The following is an 18,037-nucleotide window of genomic DNA, read 5'->3' on the forward strand; positions in this document are numbered from 1 at the left end:
AAAATAAGTTAGTTAGCAAACATTTATGTGGCATCTACCAGGTTCACTGTGACCCCCACAGAACAGCAGCTATCTCTGCAAGACTCCAATGGTTTCGATTTTGTGGCATACCAGAGAAATTGTGTGTGTGTGTGTGTGTGTGTGTGGTTGCTGTTTCAGGTGCCTAGACTTAGTCTGTGGCTGAGCCTCTTACAAAACCATCACCAAAGCATTAGTGTCAGTGAAAATGTGTGTATATGTGTGTGTTTGCGTGTATCAGGGTTGTTAGATTAAAAGCTTAAAGTATGATGGCATTAGTGTTGGCTACCAGGACCTGAACACCAGGGAGCTTGTGGTGTTTTATGCATGTGTGTGTGTGTGTGGTGTGAATCCAGACATCACAACACAAGCCTGGTATCACTTTAATTCACTGATAAGTTCAAACATCAAAAATTCACCAAAGTTTGAATGAGGCACGTTATTTACAATATAAAAGAGAGGCAGATAAAAGCGATGAGAGAAAACCGAAGAGACTACGATACAAAATGTAATGCAAATATCGCAGACATGCACTTGAAAACACGACACAAATAGTTTACACATGGGCTGCTCGGTGTCACAGAGTGTGTGATCGAGCCGCAGGAGGCTTTTATCTGAAACCAACCAGCAAAGTTTCTTCTAGATAAAAGAGTCATGATATACATTACAGAGAGTGAATGTTTCCACGTTAAGTTTGAGGAACAAATGTCGAGATATACTAATTGTGCAACTGGCCTATTTAGTATTTAGCATCACATTAAAGGAATACAAAAACAGAAGTAAATATTTTGAACAATAGGAGTACGTCAAGGAAACAACAAAACATTAACTATTTTAAACTCATTATATTGTCCCTCTTGGCAGAAGTTTAATTACAGGTTGATTATATTGTGCCATCATGTACAAAAGCTCTATAATAATTTAATATTGAACAAAGAGATACGAGCAAAAGAAATCAAATGACTGAAACCAAAGCCCTGATGGTTCTCTAAAAAAGGGCAACTTCCTTTTTTTCCCCTTTTTTTAAAATCTTAAACAATTAACCAAACAGTTCTAATATGTTGTGTAACATTAATTACGATTGGTCTTTTCCGAGCCTGATTTCTCTCGTGGATACAAACGTCAGATGAAGTCAAACATGACAACCTTGTGTCGAGGAAAGCGTCATCACAGGTGTGGAATAATATCTAAAATGTAAAAGCGGAACAAAAAAAAAATAGAGAAGAGAAGAAGCCCACGTGCAAGGCAACAATAACAGTTCATTTGTAGTGAACAATGTAAAACCGTGAACACCCCGTGAGGGAGAGCGGCACTGAAATGTTCAGGTGTGATAGCTGGCAGCTGTTTATGCAAGGCTGCTAATGATTATTTATTGGTGCATGACAAATATCTATTAAAGATACTATTTAGCAGCCAGCAAGAAAGCTGTAAAATGTAAATGTTGAGCCTCCAGCAAAAGGACGCCTTTTCTGACCAGTGTTCAAAGTATGAAGAGAATGACTTCTTTGCTAAATCTACGGGTGGATAAAATCCTACAGTTCTGGGCAAAATGGATTGTACTGTTTTGTTACTGTTTCTTTAAAGGTAGAGTCCAAAATGCCGACTAATGATTACACTTTGAAATTAGTGCTTTTTCTTTAAGCAGGGAGCTGGAGCTTTAGTAGGAACACTGCTTTCTGCTCACAGTGAAAGAGGCGATGGGGCACCTAATCTGAGAAACCTGGTATGGACCGAGGTTGTGGACTCTTTGTCTGAAAGTATTTGAAACATGTCTTTGTGCAGTGTCTTGTGCTTGGTAAACAGATGTCAGCGGTACTTTTGATAACCGAAGGGATGCATAGAATTTACAATAATCTAAAACGACAATTTAAAGGGTTTATCAGGGAATGCATATCATATTTTTATGAATGAACGATGTGTAGTCAGGGCATGGTGCCATCTTATAGTAACAGAACACAGAAAATCTGCATATTTTAGTCAATTCCAGCTCTGTGGCTGCAGCGATTTTTGCTTCTTTTCAAACCGGTGTAGCAGCACTGTGATTTCACAAGTCACCTGACTGGTGAAGAATGTTTGGAAAAGGAAATTCCTGCTCTGTCCGTTTGAATTCAATGGTACGGTCACGTTCCACGATAAGTGCAGTCACAAGACTTCTCACAGCACTGAGTGTGTCTGTCCATTTAAGCACGTGTGTCTTTCCCTGCAAACTATGTCAAACCAAATCCTTTCCTTAACTTAAATCAAGTTTTTTTTTCAACAAAATTAATTATAAATGAAACTAATCAAACTGAATTGTCCTCATATGACTTCATACAGTGTGGAATTGTACAGTTTGTGAATGTTTTAACACAATTCCCTACTAAGTTTCGGTACGTTTTTTTCTTTATGCATGCTTTTGTGCATTTGTACACGTGTACCAGATGATGGTGGTTCGATCATCAGCCGACGGGACAACCAGGCAGTCTGAAGGCATCTGGTACAGGGCTGTCAAGCTTACAGACAATTTTATATATCCCTTTTTTCCAGCAGGGGTCGCTGTCTCTCCCAGTCCAAATGGCTGAGTAAAACTCCCTCAGAGCCACCTCAGATATCTCGATGAACCTCTCTGGGACCTGCAGACAGAAACCTCAATGTCAAAGGACGAAATACTGGTAAGGTGTAGAACATTATGACTGGACCGCTTTGAAATGAGCTACAATAAAATGAATGAAAGTACTCCCCTTGTCATATTATCATCCCTTATTAATACATAGAGTTTGGTGACCTTACAAAACTGGATTTTTTTTTTTTTTTTTTACAATTTCACTATAGCAAGAACAGCTGCGAGGACAAACATGATGGCTTTGATCCATTAAGTGTCACAGTAAGCCACGCCTGTGAGAAAGCATGAATAATACCCGAGCCCCGGAGCTGTTAATGGAACATGGGCATAATTAAGGTTATTAATTACACTTGTGCTCGTCCTGCAATGTGACACGTCAAAGTATCTGCAGTGAGAGAGACCTGTGAGCACGGGGCTCATCACACAGTCAACTCTAAACACCTGTGTAGGTGAGCACGGCCTCTAACACTACAGAGGTGGTTCAGTGTTTGAAATCTAGATATGGCCTTGTCTTTGTGTGTGTTAATACTAGATATGGGGAGGTTATTCCTCCAGGTTCTCAAGTAAAAGTAGTAGAAAATTGACTAAATGAAAACATAAAAACATGGTTGGTTAGAGTGTGGCACTAATAACGCCAAGGTCGTGGGTTTGATCCCTGTACAGGCCAGGTAGTTTTTAGTTTTTACGGAAGAACTGAGAGGTAGTACCTGGTCATGAAAATACTGGTATCATAGGTTGCATAATTGATACTGTGAACCACAAAGTACATCACAAAAAACAACTTCTAAACTGCCGCGTAACTTAAGCACGTGCAACATTGGAAGATAACCCAGTGTGTTTATTTAAACACACAGGCTCGTGATTGAAGTAAACTAAAGTTACAGAAAATGGACAAAGAAATTATTTTAATCTCTGTGGAAATTAATGTTACAGTTTGATCATTTTAGACATCCACCTCCAATTAATGTCTTGTTAGCACAAGCTATGGAGGGGTTCCTATCTAAGTCAAGTTAACTGGAAGAACTGTAGTCATCAAGTGAGGTGATCTTATGAATAAAAACTGGATGATCTCTGAAATGTGTGAAAATGGTTGTCCTGATTACAGAGCACATGGCCGGTTAGCTCAGTTGGTTAGAGCGTGGTGCTAATAACGCCAAGGTCGCGGGTTCGATCCCCGTACGGGCCAATGAGGCTTTTAAGAGAGCATTGAATGGTTAGAACTTGCATTCTCACCATGAAAACAGAATACTACAGGTTGCATAATACCACTGAATGACAGACTATCAGATAACATGCTGTCATCAATGGAGGAAGGTAACTTGGTGTGTTCACTCGGTTCTCGAGCATTGTGGTCCCTTTTCACAGCAGCCATTTTGACATGAAATAGTAGGTAAACAATGAGACTAATTAAGGTTCTGTTCGGAAAACGGAGGGAGGGAAATATTCGTTTCTCAACATACCCGGCTACGTGTAAACGTAGCCTCAGAGTCAGGGTGCTGCTGTAGTGCAACTTTCTGCTATAATAAATGGAATGGCACCTTAATAAGTATCATTGGAAACACCTGCATTGACTCGACTATTACATTGCTGCTGTGTCCATTCTGAGGTATGTGAATATTAAAACTGCTGTGATTTGTTGTAAAACCCTTTAAATATTGTTGTTACAGAAAATGGACAAAGAAATCATTTGAACCTATGTGTAAATTAATGGGACAGTCTATTTATACATTTAGAATTTTAGACTAATTTCTCCACCTCCGTTTTATGACTTGTTGTGAGTGTTAATACTAGATATTGATCTCTGAAACACACGGAAAATGGCTGTCCTGGTTTATGAAAACATGGCCGGTTAGCTCAGTTGGTTAGAGCGTGGTGCTAATAACGCCAAGGTCGCGGGTTCGATCCCCGTACGGGCCAAGCTGCTTTTAAGGGTTCATAACTTGCAGTCTGCTCACAGAAGAAACCAGAATACTACAGGTTGCATAATAACCACTGAATCCAAAAGTACAACCCGAGAAAGAAGTTCCAAAGCATCAGACATTACCTGTCAGCAATGGTGGAAGGTAACTCAGTGTGTTTACTCACTTCTAAAGCACAGTATTCTGTTCCAGCCTCTCTATCTAAAACAGACTATTCTGCTTATGCACAGGGCCAACGTTTGAAAGATTGGCTAGAACGGCCACCTATGGCTCCAGTGCCTGCAGCACGTCTGTGCCCGGTGGAATTCGGGGGTAAGTTAAGTTCACTGGAAGAACCCTATTTTTTAAGTCATATATCGCTTATCAAATTGAACTCTGAGACGTGCGAAAATGGCTGTACCAAACCATGAAAACATGGCCGGTTAGCTCAGTTGGTTAGAGCGTGGTGCTAATAACGCCAAGGTCGCGGGTTCGATCCCCGTACGGGCCAATGAGCTTTTGAAACACACATAATGTAATGGACTTGTTAATGTACAGTTGCCCCCTAATCAACAATAAAAGTCATACCAAGATATGCCCTGAGCCATTTCACATGCATATAAAACAGCTCAACATCTGACAGTCATACCGCATTGGACCAGCCAAAGCTATTTCATTACAGAGTTTGAAACATACATCGTAATGACATAACACAGCAGCAGTGTGTAACATTTAGTGCCATCTAGTGTTGTAGTTGCTGATTGAAACCCCCTCACTTCACCCTCTCTTTCCTAGAGTGAACAAGAAACTACGGTGGCTACAAAACATGCAAAAGGCCCGACTTAGAGTGACAGTGTTTTTGTGCTCTGAGCCACTATAGAAACATCATTTCTGTAGTTCTAAAAGGCTCACTGTACTGTAACAAAAACATCCTGTTTATTATATTCCATTTCTGCCATATAATGTAAATAGAGCCCCTGAAATCTTCCACACTGGACCTTTAAAGTACACTTGAATGGTAAGTTTTTGAGAATTTGTATATGTTCTCATTTATGCTTTTATTTATCCATGCAGATAATTTAGTTTTACGTCTCAGCATTTCAGGTAAACTATGTGAGGTTTCTGCCTCCCAACGAAATGGAGATGAGTAGAATTAAAATGTTAGATACCAAAAATGATAATTTCTGTGGCATTGTGTGGGAAATATAGTCCCTGTTACTCTGGACAACCAATAGACCTGTGAACATTTTAGAAGCAGTCCAGACAGAAGAAACAGAACTGCCATTAATGTGTTTTGGGCAGCAGAAAAGGAATCTGTTGCTTTTGAATTCTGATTTTTTTGGTCATTTTGGTCTGTGCCCGGTGGAATCTGGGCTTGAGTCAAGGTCACTGGAAGAACCCTATTTCTCGAGTCATATATCACTTATGAAATTGAACTCTGAGACGTGCGAAAATGGCTGTACCAATCCATGAAAACATGGCCGGTTAGCTCAGTTGGTTAGAGCGTGGTGCTAATAACGCCAAGGTCGCGGGTTCGATCCCCGTACGGGCCAATGAGCTTTTGAAATAGCACATTACAAACAGCTTGATCTCAGTAGTGACTTGTTAATGTACACTTGCCCCACGGTCACCAATGTTAGTGCCTGCACACGCATCATCTGTACATGTATACATACACACTTTATGGACATGTTTCTCACAGTAATTCCTCACTTTGATTTGTTCTAAACAAAAATAAAATTCAAAAACAATAAAATTGATACCAAGACGTACCCTGACATCATTAAATCAGCTCAACATCTGACAGTCATCCTGCTTAGGCTTGACCAAGGCCATGTTATTACAGAGACATGCGTCCTGGTTCCTACATTGTGATGACATAACACGTAACCTTGGTGTGTTCTTTAGGTTTTGTGTGCAAACATGCTGCTCATTAGTAAAACTCAGAGCTAATCAGACTCAAGGTCTATAAAAAATGAAAGCCTCATGCTTTCACCGCACTGACTTCTGTCTTTGTAAAAAAATACAAAAAATAAATCATCCTCCCAAGGACTACATACATACAACCAGTGAGCTGAAAGTAATAGAAAATAGACAGAGCACATTTTGACACGTTCTCCTTACCTGGTAGACGTTACTTTTATTGTAGTGCATGTTCAGTATGCGGTAAAGCTCTGTGTCACGACCCACTCGAAGCTGAGCCTCTCTGCCCAGACGAGGTGTACCTTCCCTGGGTAACACAGACAGACAGACAGGCTCATTAAAACTGAATAAAAAGCCACACTGACCTTTATTTAATATTCCTAGTGCTAACTACATTACCTGTGTGCTATTTAAACTGTATTAAACATCAGCAAAAGTAGTTGTTTTTAATGGAAAATTTCAGTCTCTAAAACCCAGTCAAACAATGGAAGTTTTACAGAAAACTACTTCCAACTTGAACCAGTGCCAACTCAAACCAACCGGGCGAGAGCCTCGCGGACAGCCTGTCGTGCAAAGCGCTCCATCTGGATGTAGAAGAACTCTCTGAAGTTACTGAACCATTTAATCATCTGGGAGGTCACACAGCGGTTAAACTAGACAGTGGACAGAAAAACACAGCAGGAGAGGAAGTGAGCAGGTGAGGAGAGCAAGATGATTTCATTCAGCGTTAAAGATTATATTACAGATAAATGACTTCAAATGGTCGCTTTGGCCAGTAACTCAAATAAAGAGTGGTGATTCTAAATGGAAACTGTTATTACTCACACATTAATATCATCATAAGATATAAGGACAACATTTATCTGCAGTATGAAATTATCAGCCAATATTGGCTTACTACTGGTATGAAACAGAAATGACAGTAAATACATTACATACATACACATAGATACATTACTTGTACTATGTATTTGACCTTTAATTTTTCTAATGTTAGGATCACTGTATTTTTGTTACTTGTATTTAATAATTGTATGCCCTATCTCTTCTACAGTAAATGTCCTCGCTCAGTATGTTTTCACATATCACATGTTGTGTATCTTCAATAAGAAAATTTGAGGCATCGTTTCTGTAAAATTATTTAATCCTCAAAGTTGAACTCTCTGAGTGGAAAACTGTAATTTATGGAAAGACTGTCTGTCTGTGTAAATCTAACTATAACGACGTCTAATGTCATAATTCGGTCTAATTGTCATCATACAATATGTTAAACATGGCCGGTTAGCTCAGTTGGTTAGAGCGTGGTGCTAATAACGCCAAGGTCGCGGGTTCGATCCCCGTACAGGCCAAGTTGCTTTTAAGGGTTCATAACTTTCAGTCTGCTCACAAAAGAAATCAGAATACTACAGGTTGCATAATAACCACTGAATCCAAAAGTACAACCCCAGAAAGAAGTTCCAAAGCATCAGACATTACCTGTCAGCAATGGTGGAAGGTAACTCAGTGTGTTTACTCACTTCTAAAGCACAGTATCTGAAACAGACTATTGTGCTTATGCACAGGGCCAACGTTTGAAAGATTGGCTAGAACGGCCACCTATGGCTCCAGTGCCTGCAGCACGTCTGTGCCCGGTGGAATCTGGGCTTGAGTCAAGTTCACTGGAAGAACCCTATTTTTTAAGTCATATATTACTCATCAAATTGAACTCTGAGACGTGCGAAAATGGCTGTACCAAACCATGAAAACATGGCCGGTTAGCTCAGTTGGTTAGAGCGTGGTGCTAATAACGCCAAGGTCGCGGGTTCGATCCCCGTACGGGCCAATCAGGTTTTGAAATAGCACATTACAAACAGCTTGATCTCAGTAGTGACTTGTTAATGTACAATTGCCCCACGGTCACCAATGTTAGTGCCTGCACATGCGTCATCTATACATACACACTTTATGGACATGTTTCTCACAGTATTTCCTCACTTTGGTTTGTTCTAAACAAAAATTAAATTCAAAAACAATAAAACTGATACCAAGACGTACCCTGACATCATTAAATCAGCTCAACATCTGACAGTCATCCTGCGTAGACCACAAGGCCATGTCATTACAGAGACATACATCCTGGTTCCTACATTGTGATGACATAACACGTAACCTTGGTGTGCTCTTTAGGTTTTGTGTGCAAACATGCTGCCCATTAAATAAAACTCAAAGCTTGTATTTATAATAATTGTATGCCCTATCTCTTCTACGGTAAATGTCCTCGCTCAGTATGTTATCACATATCACATGTTGTGTATCTTCCATAAGAAAAATTTGAGGCATCGTTTCTGTAAAATTATTTAATCCTCAAAGTTGAACTCTCTGAGTGGAAAACTGTAATTTATGGAAAGACTGTCTGTCTGTGTAAATCTAACAATAACGTCATCTAATGTCATAATTCTGACCTAATCGTCATCTTACGGTATGTTAAAGATGGCAGGTTAGTTCAGTTGGTTAGAGCGTGTTGCTAATAATGCCAAGGTTGCGGGTTCGAGCCCCGTACGGGCCAAGTCTGTTTTGAGGATGAAGTGTTAAAGATCAAGTCACATAAGACAGCTTGCAAACTATGTTAAACCAACATCACTAGTGATGGAAAGTAACTGAGTACAAACACGCAGTACTTTACTTGAGTATTAAAATGTTATGCTACTTCATACTACATTACATTTTTAGAGAGAAATATTATACTTTTTACATCACTATTACGAGCTAGAGTTATTTGTTACTTTGCAAATGAAGTTTTAAAAAAGCTATAGTCATGTAAAAACAATTCATTACAATAAATGAAACCAGTCAACAGTATAGCATGTTGTTCAAATGAAAAATATTTTTCTCATAATAACCACATTTGTGTGGTCCTGTAAAAACATGAATATTGGCTGATATGTCATTATTTTATTATTGTTAAAATAAAATCTTTTTGTTTTGTCTGCAACTAGACTCCTAATTGTCTGGAAGCTGTGGACCTGAGGGACACCACCTATGTGGACATTTATCCACATAGGTGGAAAAATATCCACATACTTAAGACATATGTTTTTATTCCCTGTGTTTAATTATTTGATGACTTTTAATTTCTTATTGATATTTTACTGGTCTAGCTGAATTGTACCTTGGTTTCTATGCACTCCTTAAACTTTTCCCATGTGTTCATTTTTGCAAAGTTGTCTGTTTCTGCTTTTTACTTTTTGCTCCGTGAAGCACTTTTGGCTGCACGTTTGCATGAAAGGTTTATATAAATAAATAATGTTTGTGTTTGCTCTGTTGTAATAGTAATGGTAAAAGTTAGAACAGTTAAGGACATAATGTTGGCACTGTGACAGGGTACACACACCTTGACATCAGGGAAGTAAGTCTTCAGTGTGTTGGAGCTGGGATAGCGAGCGTAAAAGAACATGAGCTTGGCTTTCTTCAGGTGGCAGGGAGACAAGCCCTCCTGGGTGTATACATGAGGCCAGTTAAGGATCTGTTCTTTCACACTCGTACACAAACACACATCCCTCCCCCATTCCTCCCCCCTTTGCCGACAAAAGGATATTCCCCCCGTAAGATAGAGCTCTCCTCCGTCCATCCCTCCCCCTCCTCTCATCCCGCTGTCCCCCCTCATGCCTCTCTCCCTCTCTCGGCCTCCGTGCGCGTGGCGTACAAGGGAGGGGTCCAGGTGGCCGAGCAAGGGGAGCGGTGGGAAAGAGGGGTGAGCCGAGGGGTGAGACGAGAACTCCAAGAAAGGGTCGGAGTTCAGGTAGTCCTTGCGGGACGGGGTGAGGTGGTGGAGCTGAGGGTGGTGAAGGGAGCGGGAGAAGAGCTGCTGCATGGAGTAGTGCAGGAGTGGCAGAGGGAGGGGGGGAGGCGGAGGAGGCGGAGGTGGAGGGGGAGCGGGGAAGGAAGATGTGGAAGAAGAGGAGGAGGAGGAGGATGGGTGGAAGGAGGCGGAGGAAGGGTCCTTGGGCTGGGAGGCTGCAGGCAAGAGGGGAGGATGAGAAAGAGGAGGTGGGCGAGGTAGAGATGGGTGATGGAGGGAGAGGTTTGGGTGAGAGGGATTTAGGTGAGTGGAGAGAGGTGGGCCAAGGAGAGGGTGAGCTTTTCGTATGTCAGCTGACCTTTGAACAGCCAATGGCATCGCCAGATCTGATGCTTCAGTGCGATGAGGCTGTCCCGGGGGCAGGGCGCTCCCGTTGCTCATTTTTTGGAGCTGCTTCTCTCGTTCTCCATCCTGCGCCCCCATCTTCTCCTCCTTACCTCTCACTTTCTCCTCCCCTCTTCCTCTCGTCAGGAGTCCCATCCACACTCCCCTCTCCCTCCCTCCGTCGTTCCCTGCGTCAGATGGGAGGAAGGAGATGGCGGTAGGAGGAGAGGAAGGAGCGAAATCGGTCATCTCGGTGTAAAGGCGGAGAACGCGATCGATGACTCGTGCCACGGCGCTGCCCAACTCCAGCTTCAGCGCCTGGGCAAACTTCTGCCCTCCCTCCTCGCCCTCGTCTTCTACCCCTCCATGCCAGTCTCCCCTCATCAGCCCCCCACAGTCCAACCACAACCCTGCTCCCTCCATCACCCCCTCCAAGTGCAAGCCTCCTCCTGTCCCTCTCTCCATCCTCCCTTCTCTGTCCTTCTGCCTCTCCTCTCTCCGTTTGTGGAAGTTGTCAAATGGAGAGACAGAAAGAAGGGAGAACGTTTCCTTCTCCATCTCTCCACCATCGATGTCGTCTTCATCATACATCCCTTCCGTAATGTCCTCCTCCTCCTCCATCATCCCCACATCTCCTTCCCCTCCATCTCTTCCTCCTCTGTTGCTGCCCCTTCTTTTCTTCTCCTCCTCCTCTTCTGCCATGTGCTTTTCCCCAAAAGCCCTCCACACTTTCTCCTGCAAGGCCTGCAGTCTCTCTCTTGCCTCCTCTAGCTGTTCTTTCAGCTCCTCCCTCTCTCTTCTCTTCCCCTCCCTCCCTCCCTGGCGCCTCCTGCCTCCCTCCTCTGCCTCTCCATCTCGTGGTCGGCTCTCCAGTTTCATCCTCTTCACTTTCAAGACGTCTTGACCCCACTCGGCGGCAAGGGCGGCATCACCATGCCTCTTCTTAACTCCCAACAAGCCGTCATCTCCCTCCAGCACTCCTTCCTCTCCTTCTTCAATGCCCTGCTCCACCTGCCCACCCCTCTCTCCTCGGTCTTCCTCCAAATTTCTGTCTTCCAGGTGTCTGTGTGTGCTAAGGCTTGTGTTGACCTGCCCTCCAATCCTCCTGGGGGTTCCACCTGGCTGGAGGAGGTGGTGGATGAGCGGGAATCCAGGGGGTCTAAAGGCCGGAGGAGGGCGACCTGCACTGGGTTGAGGATGAACTCCAGGGAGATCTGTGGAGCTGTGAGTGGGAGCAAATGCGTGTATCTGGGAAGCAGAGTCACCGAAAAGATCTGTGGGGGAATCCATCACTGAGGAGAGAGACAGAGAAGGACAGATTACTGCTGTTGTTTATTTTTTGTTTTGTTTTGCATGAGAAGAAGGTGGACAGGAGAGAAAGTGGGATTGATTTCGGGTCAAGGGTCCTTCATTTAAAGGAACAGTGTCTAAGACTCACTGCCATCTAGTGCTGTATTTGCAGATTGAAACCCTATTGAAACATGGCCGGTTAGCTCAGTTGGTTAGAGCGTGGTGCTAATAACGCCAAGGTCGTGGGTTCGATCCCCGTACAGGCCAATCAGGCTTTTAAGAGAGCATTAAATGGTTATAACTTGCATTCTGATCATGAATTCAATGAAAACAGAATACTACAGGTTGCATAATACCACTGAATGACAGACTATCAGATAACATGCCGTCATCAATGGAGGAAGGTAACTTGGTGTGTTTACCCGATTCTCAAGCATTGTGGTCCCTTTTCCCAGCAGCCATTTTGACATGAAATAGTAGGTAAACAATGAGACTAATTAAGGCTCTGTTCCATTCAGAGTCAGGGTGCTGCTGTAGTGCATGTTGGCTCACTGGAAAATTTCTGCTGGAATGGAATGGCACCTTAATAATTATCATTGGAAACACCTGCATTGACTCGACTATTCCATGTCAAAATTGCTGCTGTGTCCATTCTGAGGTATGTGAATATTAAAACTGTTGTGATTTGTTGTAAAATCCTTTAAATATTGTTGTTACAGAAAATGGACACAGAAATCATTTGAACCTATGTGTAAATTAATGGGACAGTCTATTTTTACATTTTGTATTTTAGACTAATTTCTCCACCTCCGTTTTATGACTTGTTGTGAGTGTTAATACTAGACATTGATCTCTGAAACACACGGAAATGGCTGTACCAGACCATGGAAACATGGCCGGTTAGCTCAGTTGGTTAGAGCGTGGTGCTAATAACGCCAAGGTCGCGGGTTCGATCCCCGTACGGGCCACTGGACCTTTTAAGAGAGCATTGAATGGTTATAACTTGCATTCTGACCATGAATTCAAGAGCATTGAATGGTTATAACTTGCATTCTGACCATGAATTCAATGAAAACAGAATACTACAGGTTGCGTAATAACCACTGAATCCAAAAGTACAACCCCAGAAAGAAGTTCCAAAGCATCAGACATTACCTGTCAGCAATGGTGGAAGGTAACTCAGTGTGTTTACTCACTTCTAAAGCACAGTAGTCTGTTCCAGCCTCTCTATCTGAAACAGACTATTGTGCTTATGCACAGGGCCAACGTTTGAAAGATTGGCTAGAACGGCCACCTATGGCTCCAGTGCCTGCAGCACGTCTGTGCCCGGTGGAATCTGGGCTTGAGTCAAGTTCACTGGAAGAACCCTATTTTTTAAGTCATATATCACTTATCAAATTGAACTCTGAGACGTGCGAAAATGGCTGTACCAAACCATGAAAACATGGCCGGTTAGCTCAGTTGGTTAGAGCGTGGTGCTAATAACGCCAAGGTCGCGGGTTCGATCCCCGTACGGGCCAATGAGCTTTTGAAACAGACATAATGTTATGGACTTGTTAATGTACAGTTGCCTCCTAATCAACAATAAAAGTGATACCGCATTGGACCAGCCAAAGCTATTTCATTACAGAGTTTAAGACATACATGGTAATGACATAACACAGCAGCAGTGTGTAACATTTAGTGCCATCTAGTGTCGTAGCTGCTGATTGAAACCCTCTCACTTCACCCTCTCTTTCCTAGAGTGAAGGAGAAACTACGGTGGCTACAAAACATGCAAAAGGCCCGACCTAGAGCCAGTGTTTTTGTGCTCTGAGCCACTATAGAAACATGATTTCTGTAGTTCTAAAAGGCTCACTGTAGTGTAACAAAAACATCCTGTTTATTATATTCCATTTCTGCCATATAATGTAAATAGAGCCCCTGAAATCTTCCACACTGGACCTTTAAAGTACACTTGAATGGTAAGTTCATCCAAATGACAAAGAATTTGTATATGTTCTCATTTATGCTTTTATTTATCCACGCAGATAATTTGGTTTTACGTCTCAGCATTTCAGGTAAACTATGTGTAGGTTTCTGCCTCCCAATGCAATGGAGATGAGTAGAATTAAAATGTTAGATACCAAAAATGATAATTTCTGTGGCATTGTGTGGGAAATATAGTCCCTGTTACTCTGGACAACCAATAGACCTGTGAACATTTTAGAAGCAGTCCAGACAGAAGAAACAGAACTGCCATTAATGTGTTTTGGGCAGCAGAAAAGGAATCTGTTGCTTTTGAATTCAGATTTTTTTTTGTCATTTCAATGCTGATAGGACTAAAAAGAAAACTGCATTCACCTCCTCCGTACTGTATTATATTGAGTACAGGTGGAAATCTCAGAGTAGGATATCTTAAAATGCAGGGAGAAAAAAAAACAAAGCAAAAACCAAAGGGGATCATTCGTGACTACATTGTGTTGTCAAATGAATAGATGCACATCATAATGTGACTGGCACATGACTTCCGCTTACCTGGACAGCAAAACAGGTCACTGGTTTATTACGGGATGCAGCCACTTCTGCTTTAATAGTAAAAAGAATGAGCTGCAGTGTCCTTGCATAGAGCTGCAAAATAATAAAGCATTATGAACGTTATGACAGCGATGAAGAGAGTACGTTTGATTTAGAGTTGATATTCTCCTCTGTGGCTTTCTAACATGTCACAGGAGGAAACGACACACTGACAGAACTGACTCAAACCCAGGTCAACGGACTCGAGGCCAGGCTACCACTGCTGGTGGTGCAGTGGGTTAACATCTGGCTCATGATCTCTGTCACATATCACCTACCTCTCCTCACGCTCTTTCCTGTTTTCTCTTCACTGTGTGCTGTCTAAGAAAGCACAAAGTTCATGAAAATACATGTGACAAAATAGAGAGGGATGACTGGTGTGTTGGCCCGGAGCTCGATTACAAAGCGGTGCTAGTGTTACTGAGCATTTTCGATGGAAAATATGATTTATAGCTGGAAAATTTGGGGACTTTAAACACTGATAGTACATACATTTTTTTTAACAAAGTCTACAAGGCCTCCCTACAATACCTGGAAATGCTTGTAAAACAGAGTGAGCGAACATCTCTATATTTAATCAAGATCAAAAACACACATCCCCGTGCTTTTTTTTTGGTTCAGTTTGTAACCTCCTCTCCCTCCCGACACCCCTTTTTCCTTCCTCTCTCATCCTCTCTTCCTCTCCTCTCTCTGTTATCAGTTCAGGCAGCTTGTTAAGCACTGTTTGATCAGAGTGTTTACCGTCAAACACACACACACACACACAGACATTCACACAAAAGTGAAAGAGGCTTGAGAGAGGGCTAACAATGGTCAATGGTCCTTGGGGAGTGAAATAGAGTGAGTAGCACGTATGCATGTGTCTATGTGTGTGTGTGTGTGTGTGTGTGTGTGTGTGTGTGTGTGCATATGAGAGAGTGTGTGTGAACAGTCGTCCTACTTAGCTTTGATAACACCCCTAATCCACTTCAGATGGATACACTACCACTCACCGAACAGAAAGATGGACGGGTGATAAATGGACAAATGTACGGACGGACTAAAAGAGGTGCAGCGGGAGGACAAAAATACAGAAAATGTGAAAACACACACCGTCTGAGCTGCTGGATAGATAGATAGATAGATAGATAGATAGATAGATAGATAGATAGATAGATAGATAGATAGATAGATAGATAGATAGATAGACCAGTGCATAGGTCCCCCCGGTGCAACATGAAGAGAATAATCCTACTATAAATAGCTAAATATCAATTATTCAAATGCCCTCGCCTCTCTACTATAATACAGCCCAGATGGCAAACCAGCCAATGCGCTTATATCAGGGACAGATTAGCTTTTCAAAGCCAGTGGAAAGCTGCAGAAAATATGAACACCGAGCAATATATATAAATAAATAAATATATATATATATATATAAAGCTATTTAACCACTAGATTAGAGTTAAGAATGGTACTGCTGCTGTCAGTGGCAAAACTGACAGCACTGACACACAACCCACCGGTATTAAATCATGTATGTCAGTTGAATATATTTGGAAATTCTAATCTGGGTGTGTTAATAGCATGTGTGAATCTATATATGAGGGCCAACAGGTTACCCCCCCCTGTGCCCTGAGGGTTAGGCTTGCAGGCCTATTCGCATTCACAAGCAGATGACATTTATTTTGAAACATATATTTGTGACCAACATTTAGATAGAAAAGACATTTTCTGATAGGCTAACTTTGTTTCATATTATTATCTATCTATCTATCTATCTATCTATCTATCTATCTATCTATCTATCTATCTATCTGTACTTTGAATAATTAATTTAATGTTTGAAGTCTCCGCGTGCCAACATCTGCCGCTTCTGCCACGCGAGAGGAATCCGCTCGCTTTGGCCAATCTAAAAGCGCACGAGCTGTCAGTTAGTGTGTGTGTGTGTGTGTGTGTGTGCGTATGTGTGTGTGCGCGCGCACCCGCGGTGCGTCCTGTGACTAATTGGCAGCGGTGGACTAATGTCGCAGTATGAAAGAAAAAACAAACACACATAGAGCGCGCAGTGGAGCAGGCAGTGACAGTCGCAGCTCAGTAGACTTGGATTTTTTAAAAACACACCGTGTTGTGTTGGAAGTTTAAAAAATGAACTCACTCTCAGTCACTGTGAAGAGCTCCAGCTGTGTCCGTTCCACCAAAGCTTTTCCGCTCACAGTGGCCGTCCCTCTGCGCTCTGCCTCGGTCGAGTGTCTTCAGCTGGCACCGGGCGGGCCTCGGACATCAGTGCAGAAATGAACCAGGCAGCAGCGGGTCTCCGGCTATTTCCCGTACCTCTTTATTGGTCCCTTTTGTTCCGTTAACTCTCTCTCAGTTTTCACTCTCACTCATCAGCCGCCTCCTCTTTACTCGAGTTGTGTCACTGTGCAGGTTTCTCCCCCCCTCCCTCGCCAATCCATCTATCTCTGGCTGGCATCATCCTCACGCGCTGATCCCGGTGTGGAGTGGCGCGCGGTGGGCGGGCGAGCGGGCTTGAGAGCTGGCCACTTGACGGTCCGGTCCCTCCCATGTTGGCATGACCCCCAGTGTGCGCACGCACGCACGCACACACACACACACACACACACGAGATGCAGAAGCAACTGATTTCAAATGAATAGCTTATTAATACTTCATGACAGCAACAGTTTGTTGCAGATACTTGCTGGCCACGCAGACACACCCACAGTCCTGCCGTGTGCATGTGAAATCAGCCTTTTTTCTATGGGGCCAAAAAGTCTGACATATTCACCACTGTACGTCAGGTGGTCATTCATTAACAGTTTTATCTCCCCACAGGAATTTTCTTTGATACTAAGCCCAGAAAACAACATCAATCATCTTCATGCAATTTCAGTGTTTTAAAATCAGCATAAACAAAAAAAATCTAATTTGATCTGAAATTTGAAAATCTGATTCCAAGTTAAAGTTTGTGTGCAAAGATTATGTCATGTATATCCACTCTGACATTAAAGGTCCAGTGTGTGACATCAGGAAGAAGTAGCACATCCATGATTCAAAACAGTGCTAAAGGTGACGTCACTCAGGCTCTGTCCATTCTTTATACAGTCATTGGTCAAAATACATGACATCCACCATCTTGCACAGTCATATTTGTTACAGTGGCCCAGAACAGACAAAAGGGGGGCACAGACTACGTTTTGCCACTACGTTGCCAACGTAGAAGACGTGTTTGTTAGCTGCTAATGGCCAACTTTGTTGTGTTTTGTTAGAGGTTCGAGGAGTTACATCTAGATAAAGGGAGGATCAGGAATCTTTGCACCAAATGTGAAGACACAGAACTAAATCAGGATGGAGGGTGACAGAAAACAAGGAGAAACATCGGTGTGGCCTTTCCTAAATTGATAGATAGATCGATTCTTTACTGTCCTTTTGAGGAAATCTGTTGCCACAGTCTGCACAAAGCCACATATACATACATAAATACATACAAAGATACATTATACATCATCACAAAAATAAACCACCCATACTCCATACATATATGTATAGCTCCCAATACATGTTACCGGGGTGTTTTGGAAAACACAAATCTAAAAAGACAGGTTT

The 18,037-nt window shown here is 42.5% G+C and overlaps 1 protein-coding gene and 9 non-coding genes across 11 annotated transcripts; 9 read left to right on the forward strand and 1 right to left on the reverse strand.

Annotated features, from left to right (window-relative positions):
* Positions 1-948: 948 nt before the first annotated feature.
* prox3 (prospero homeobox 3) lies at positions 949-17,114 on the reverse strand. 2 transcript variants are annotated; one of them, XM_027278174.1, is made up of 7 exons: positions 16,587-17,112; positions 14,411-14,503; positions 10,016-11,895; positions 9,812-9,919; positions 6,982-7,094; positions 6,643-6,748; positions 949-2,630 (listed from the first exon to the last, which is right to left on the reverse strand). In XM_027278174.1, the coding sequence occupies exons 3-7, from the start codon at positions 11,891-11,893 to the stop codon at positions 2,457-2,459; spliced, it is 2,379 nt and encodes a 792-aa protein (XP_027133975.1). In that variant the 5' UTR covers positions 11,894-11,895; positions 14,411-14,503; positions 16,587-17,112; the 3' UTR covers positions 949-2,456. The 2 variants fall into 2 exon arrangements, with proteins under 2 accessions (XP_027133975.1, XP_019111197.2); XM_019255652.2 differs by lacking the exon at positions 14,411-14,503 and having other exon boundaries at positions 16,587-17,114.
* Positions 3,733-3,806, forward strand: trnai-aau (transfer RNA isoleucine (anticodon AAU)). Its single transcript has one exon. It is a non-coding gene; the product is annotated as a tRNA-Ile (tRNA).
* Positions 4,464-4,537, forward strand: trnai-aau (transfer RNA isoleucine (anticodon AAU)). The gene has a single exon. It is a non-coding gene; the product is annotated as a tRNA-Ile (tRNA).
* On the forward strand, positions 4,956-5,029 carry trnai-aau (transfer RNA isoleucine (anticodon AAU)). The gene has a single exon. It is a non-coding gene; the product is annotated as a tRNA-Ile (tRNA).
* Positions 5,998-6,071, forward strand: trnai-aau (transfer RNA isoleucine (anticodon AAU)). The gene has a single exon. It is a non-coding gene; the product is annotated as a tRNA-Ile (tRNA).
* On the forward strand, positions 7,717-7,790 carry trnai-aau (transfer RNA isoleucine (anticodon AAU)). The gene has a single exon. It is a non-coding gene; the product is annotated as a tRNA-Ile (tRNA).
* Positions 8,190-8,263, forward strand: trnai-aau (transfer RNA isoleucine (anticodon AAU)). Its single transcript has one exon. It is a non-coding gene; the product is annotated as a tRNA-Ile (tRNA).
* On the forward strand, positions 12,087-12,160 carry trnai-aau (transfer RNA isoleucine (anticodon AAU)). Its single transcript has one exon. It is a non-coding gene; the product is annotated as a tRNA-Ile (tRNA).
* trnai-aau (transfer RNA isoleucine (anticodon AAU)) lies at positions 12,788-12,861 on the forward strand. Its single transcript has one exon. It is a non-coding gene; the product is annotated as a tRNA-Ile (tRNA).
* On the forward strand, positions 13,340-13,413 carry trnai-aau (transfer RNA isoleucine (anticodon AAU)). Its single transcript has one exon. It is a non-coding gene; the product is annotated as a tRNA-Ile (tRNA).
* Positions 17,115-18,037: the final 923 nt, after the last annotated feature.

The sequence above is a fragment of the Larimichthys crocea genome, chromosome III (assembly GCF_000972845.2).
Source record: "Larimichthys crocea isolate SSNF chromosome III, L_crocea_2.0, whole genome shotgun sequence".
In the NCBI taxonomy this organism is placed as follows: Eukaryota; Metazoa; Chordata; class Actinopteri; family Sciaenidae; genus Larimichthys; species Larimichthys crocea.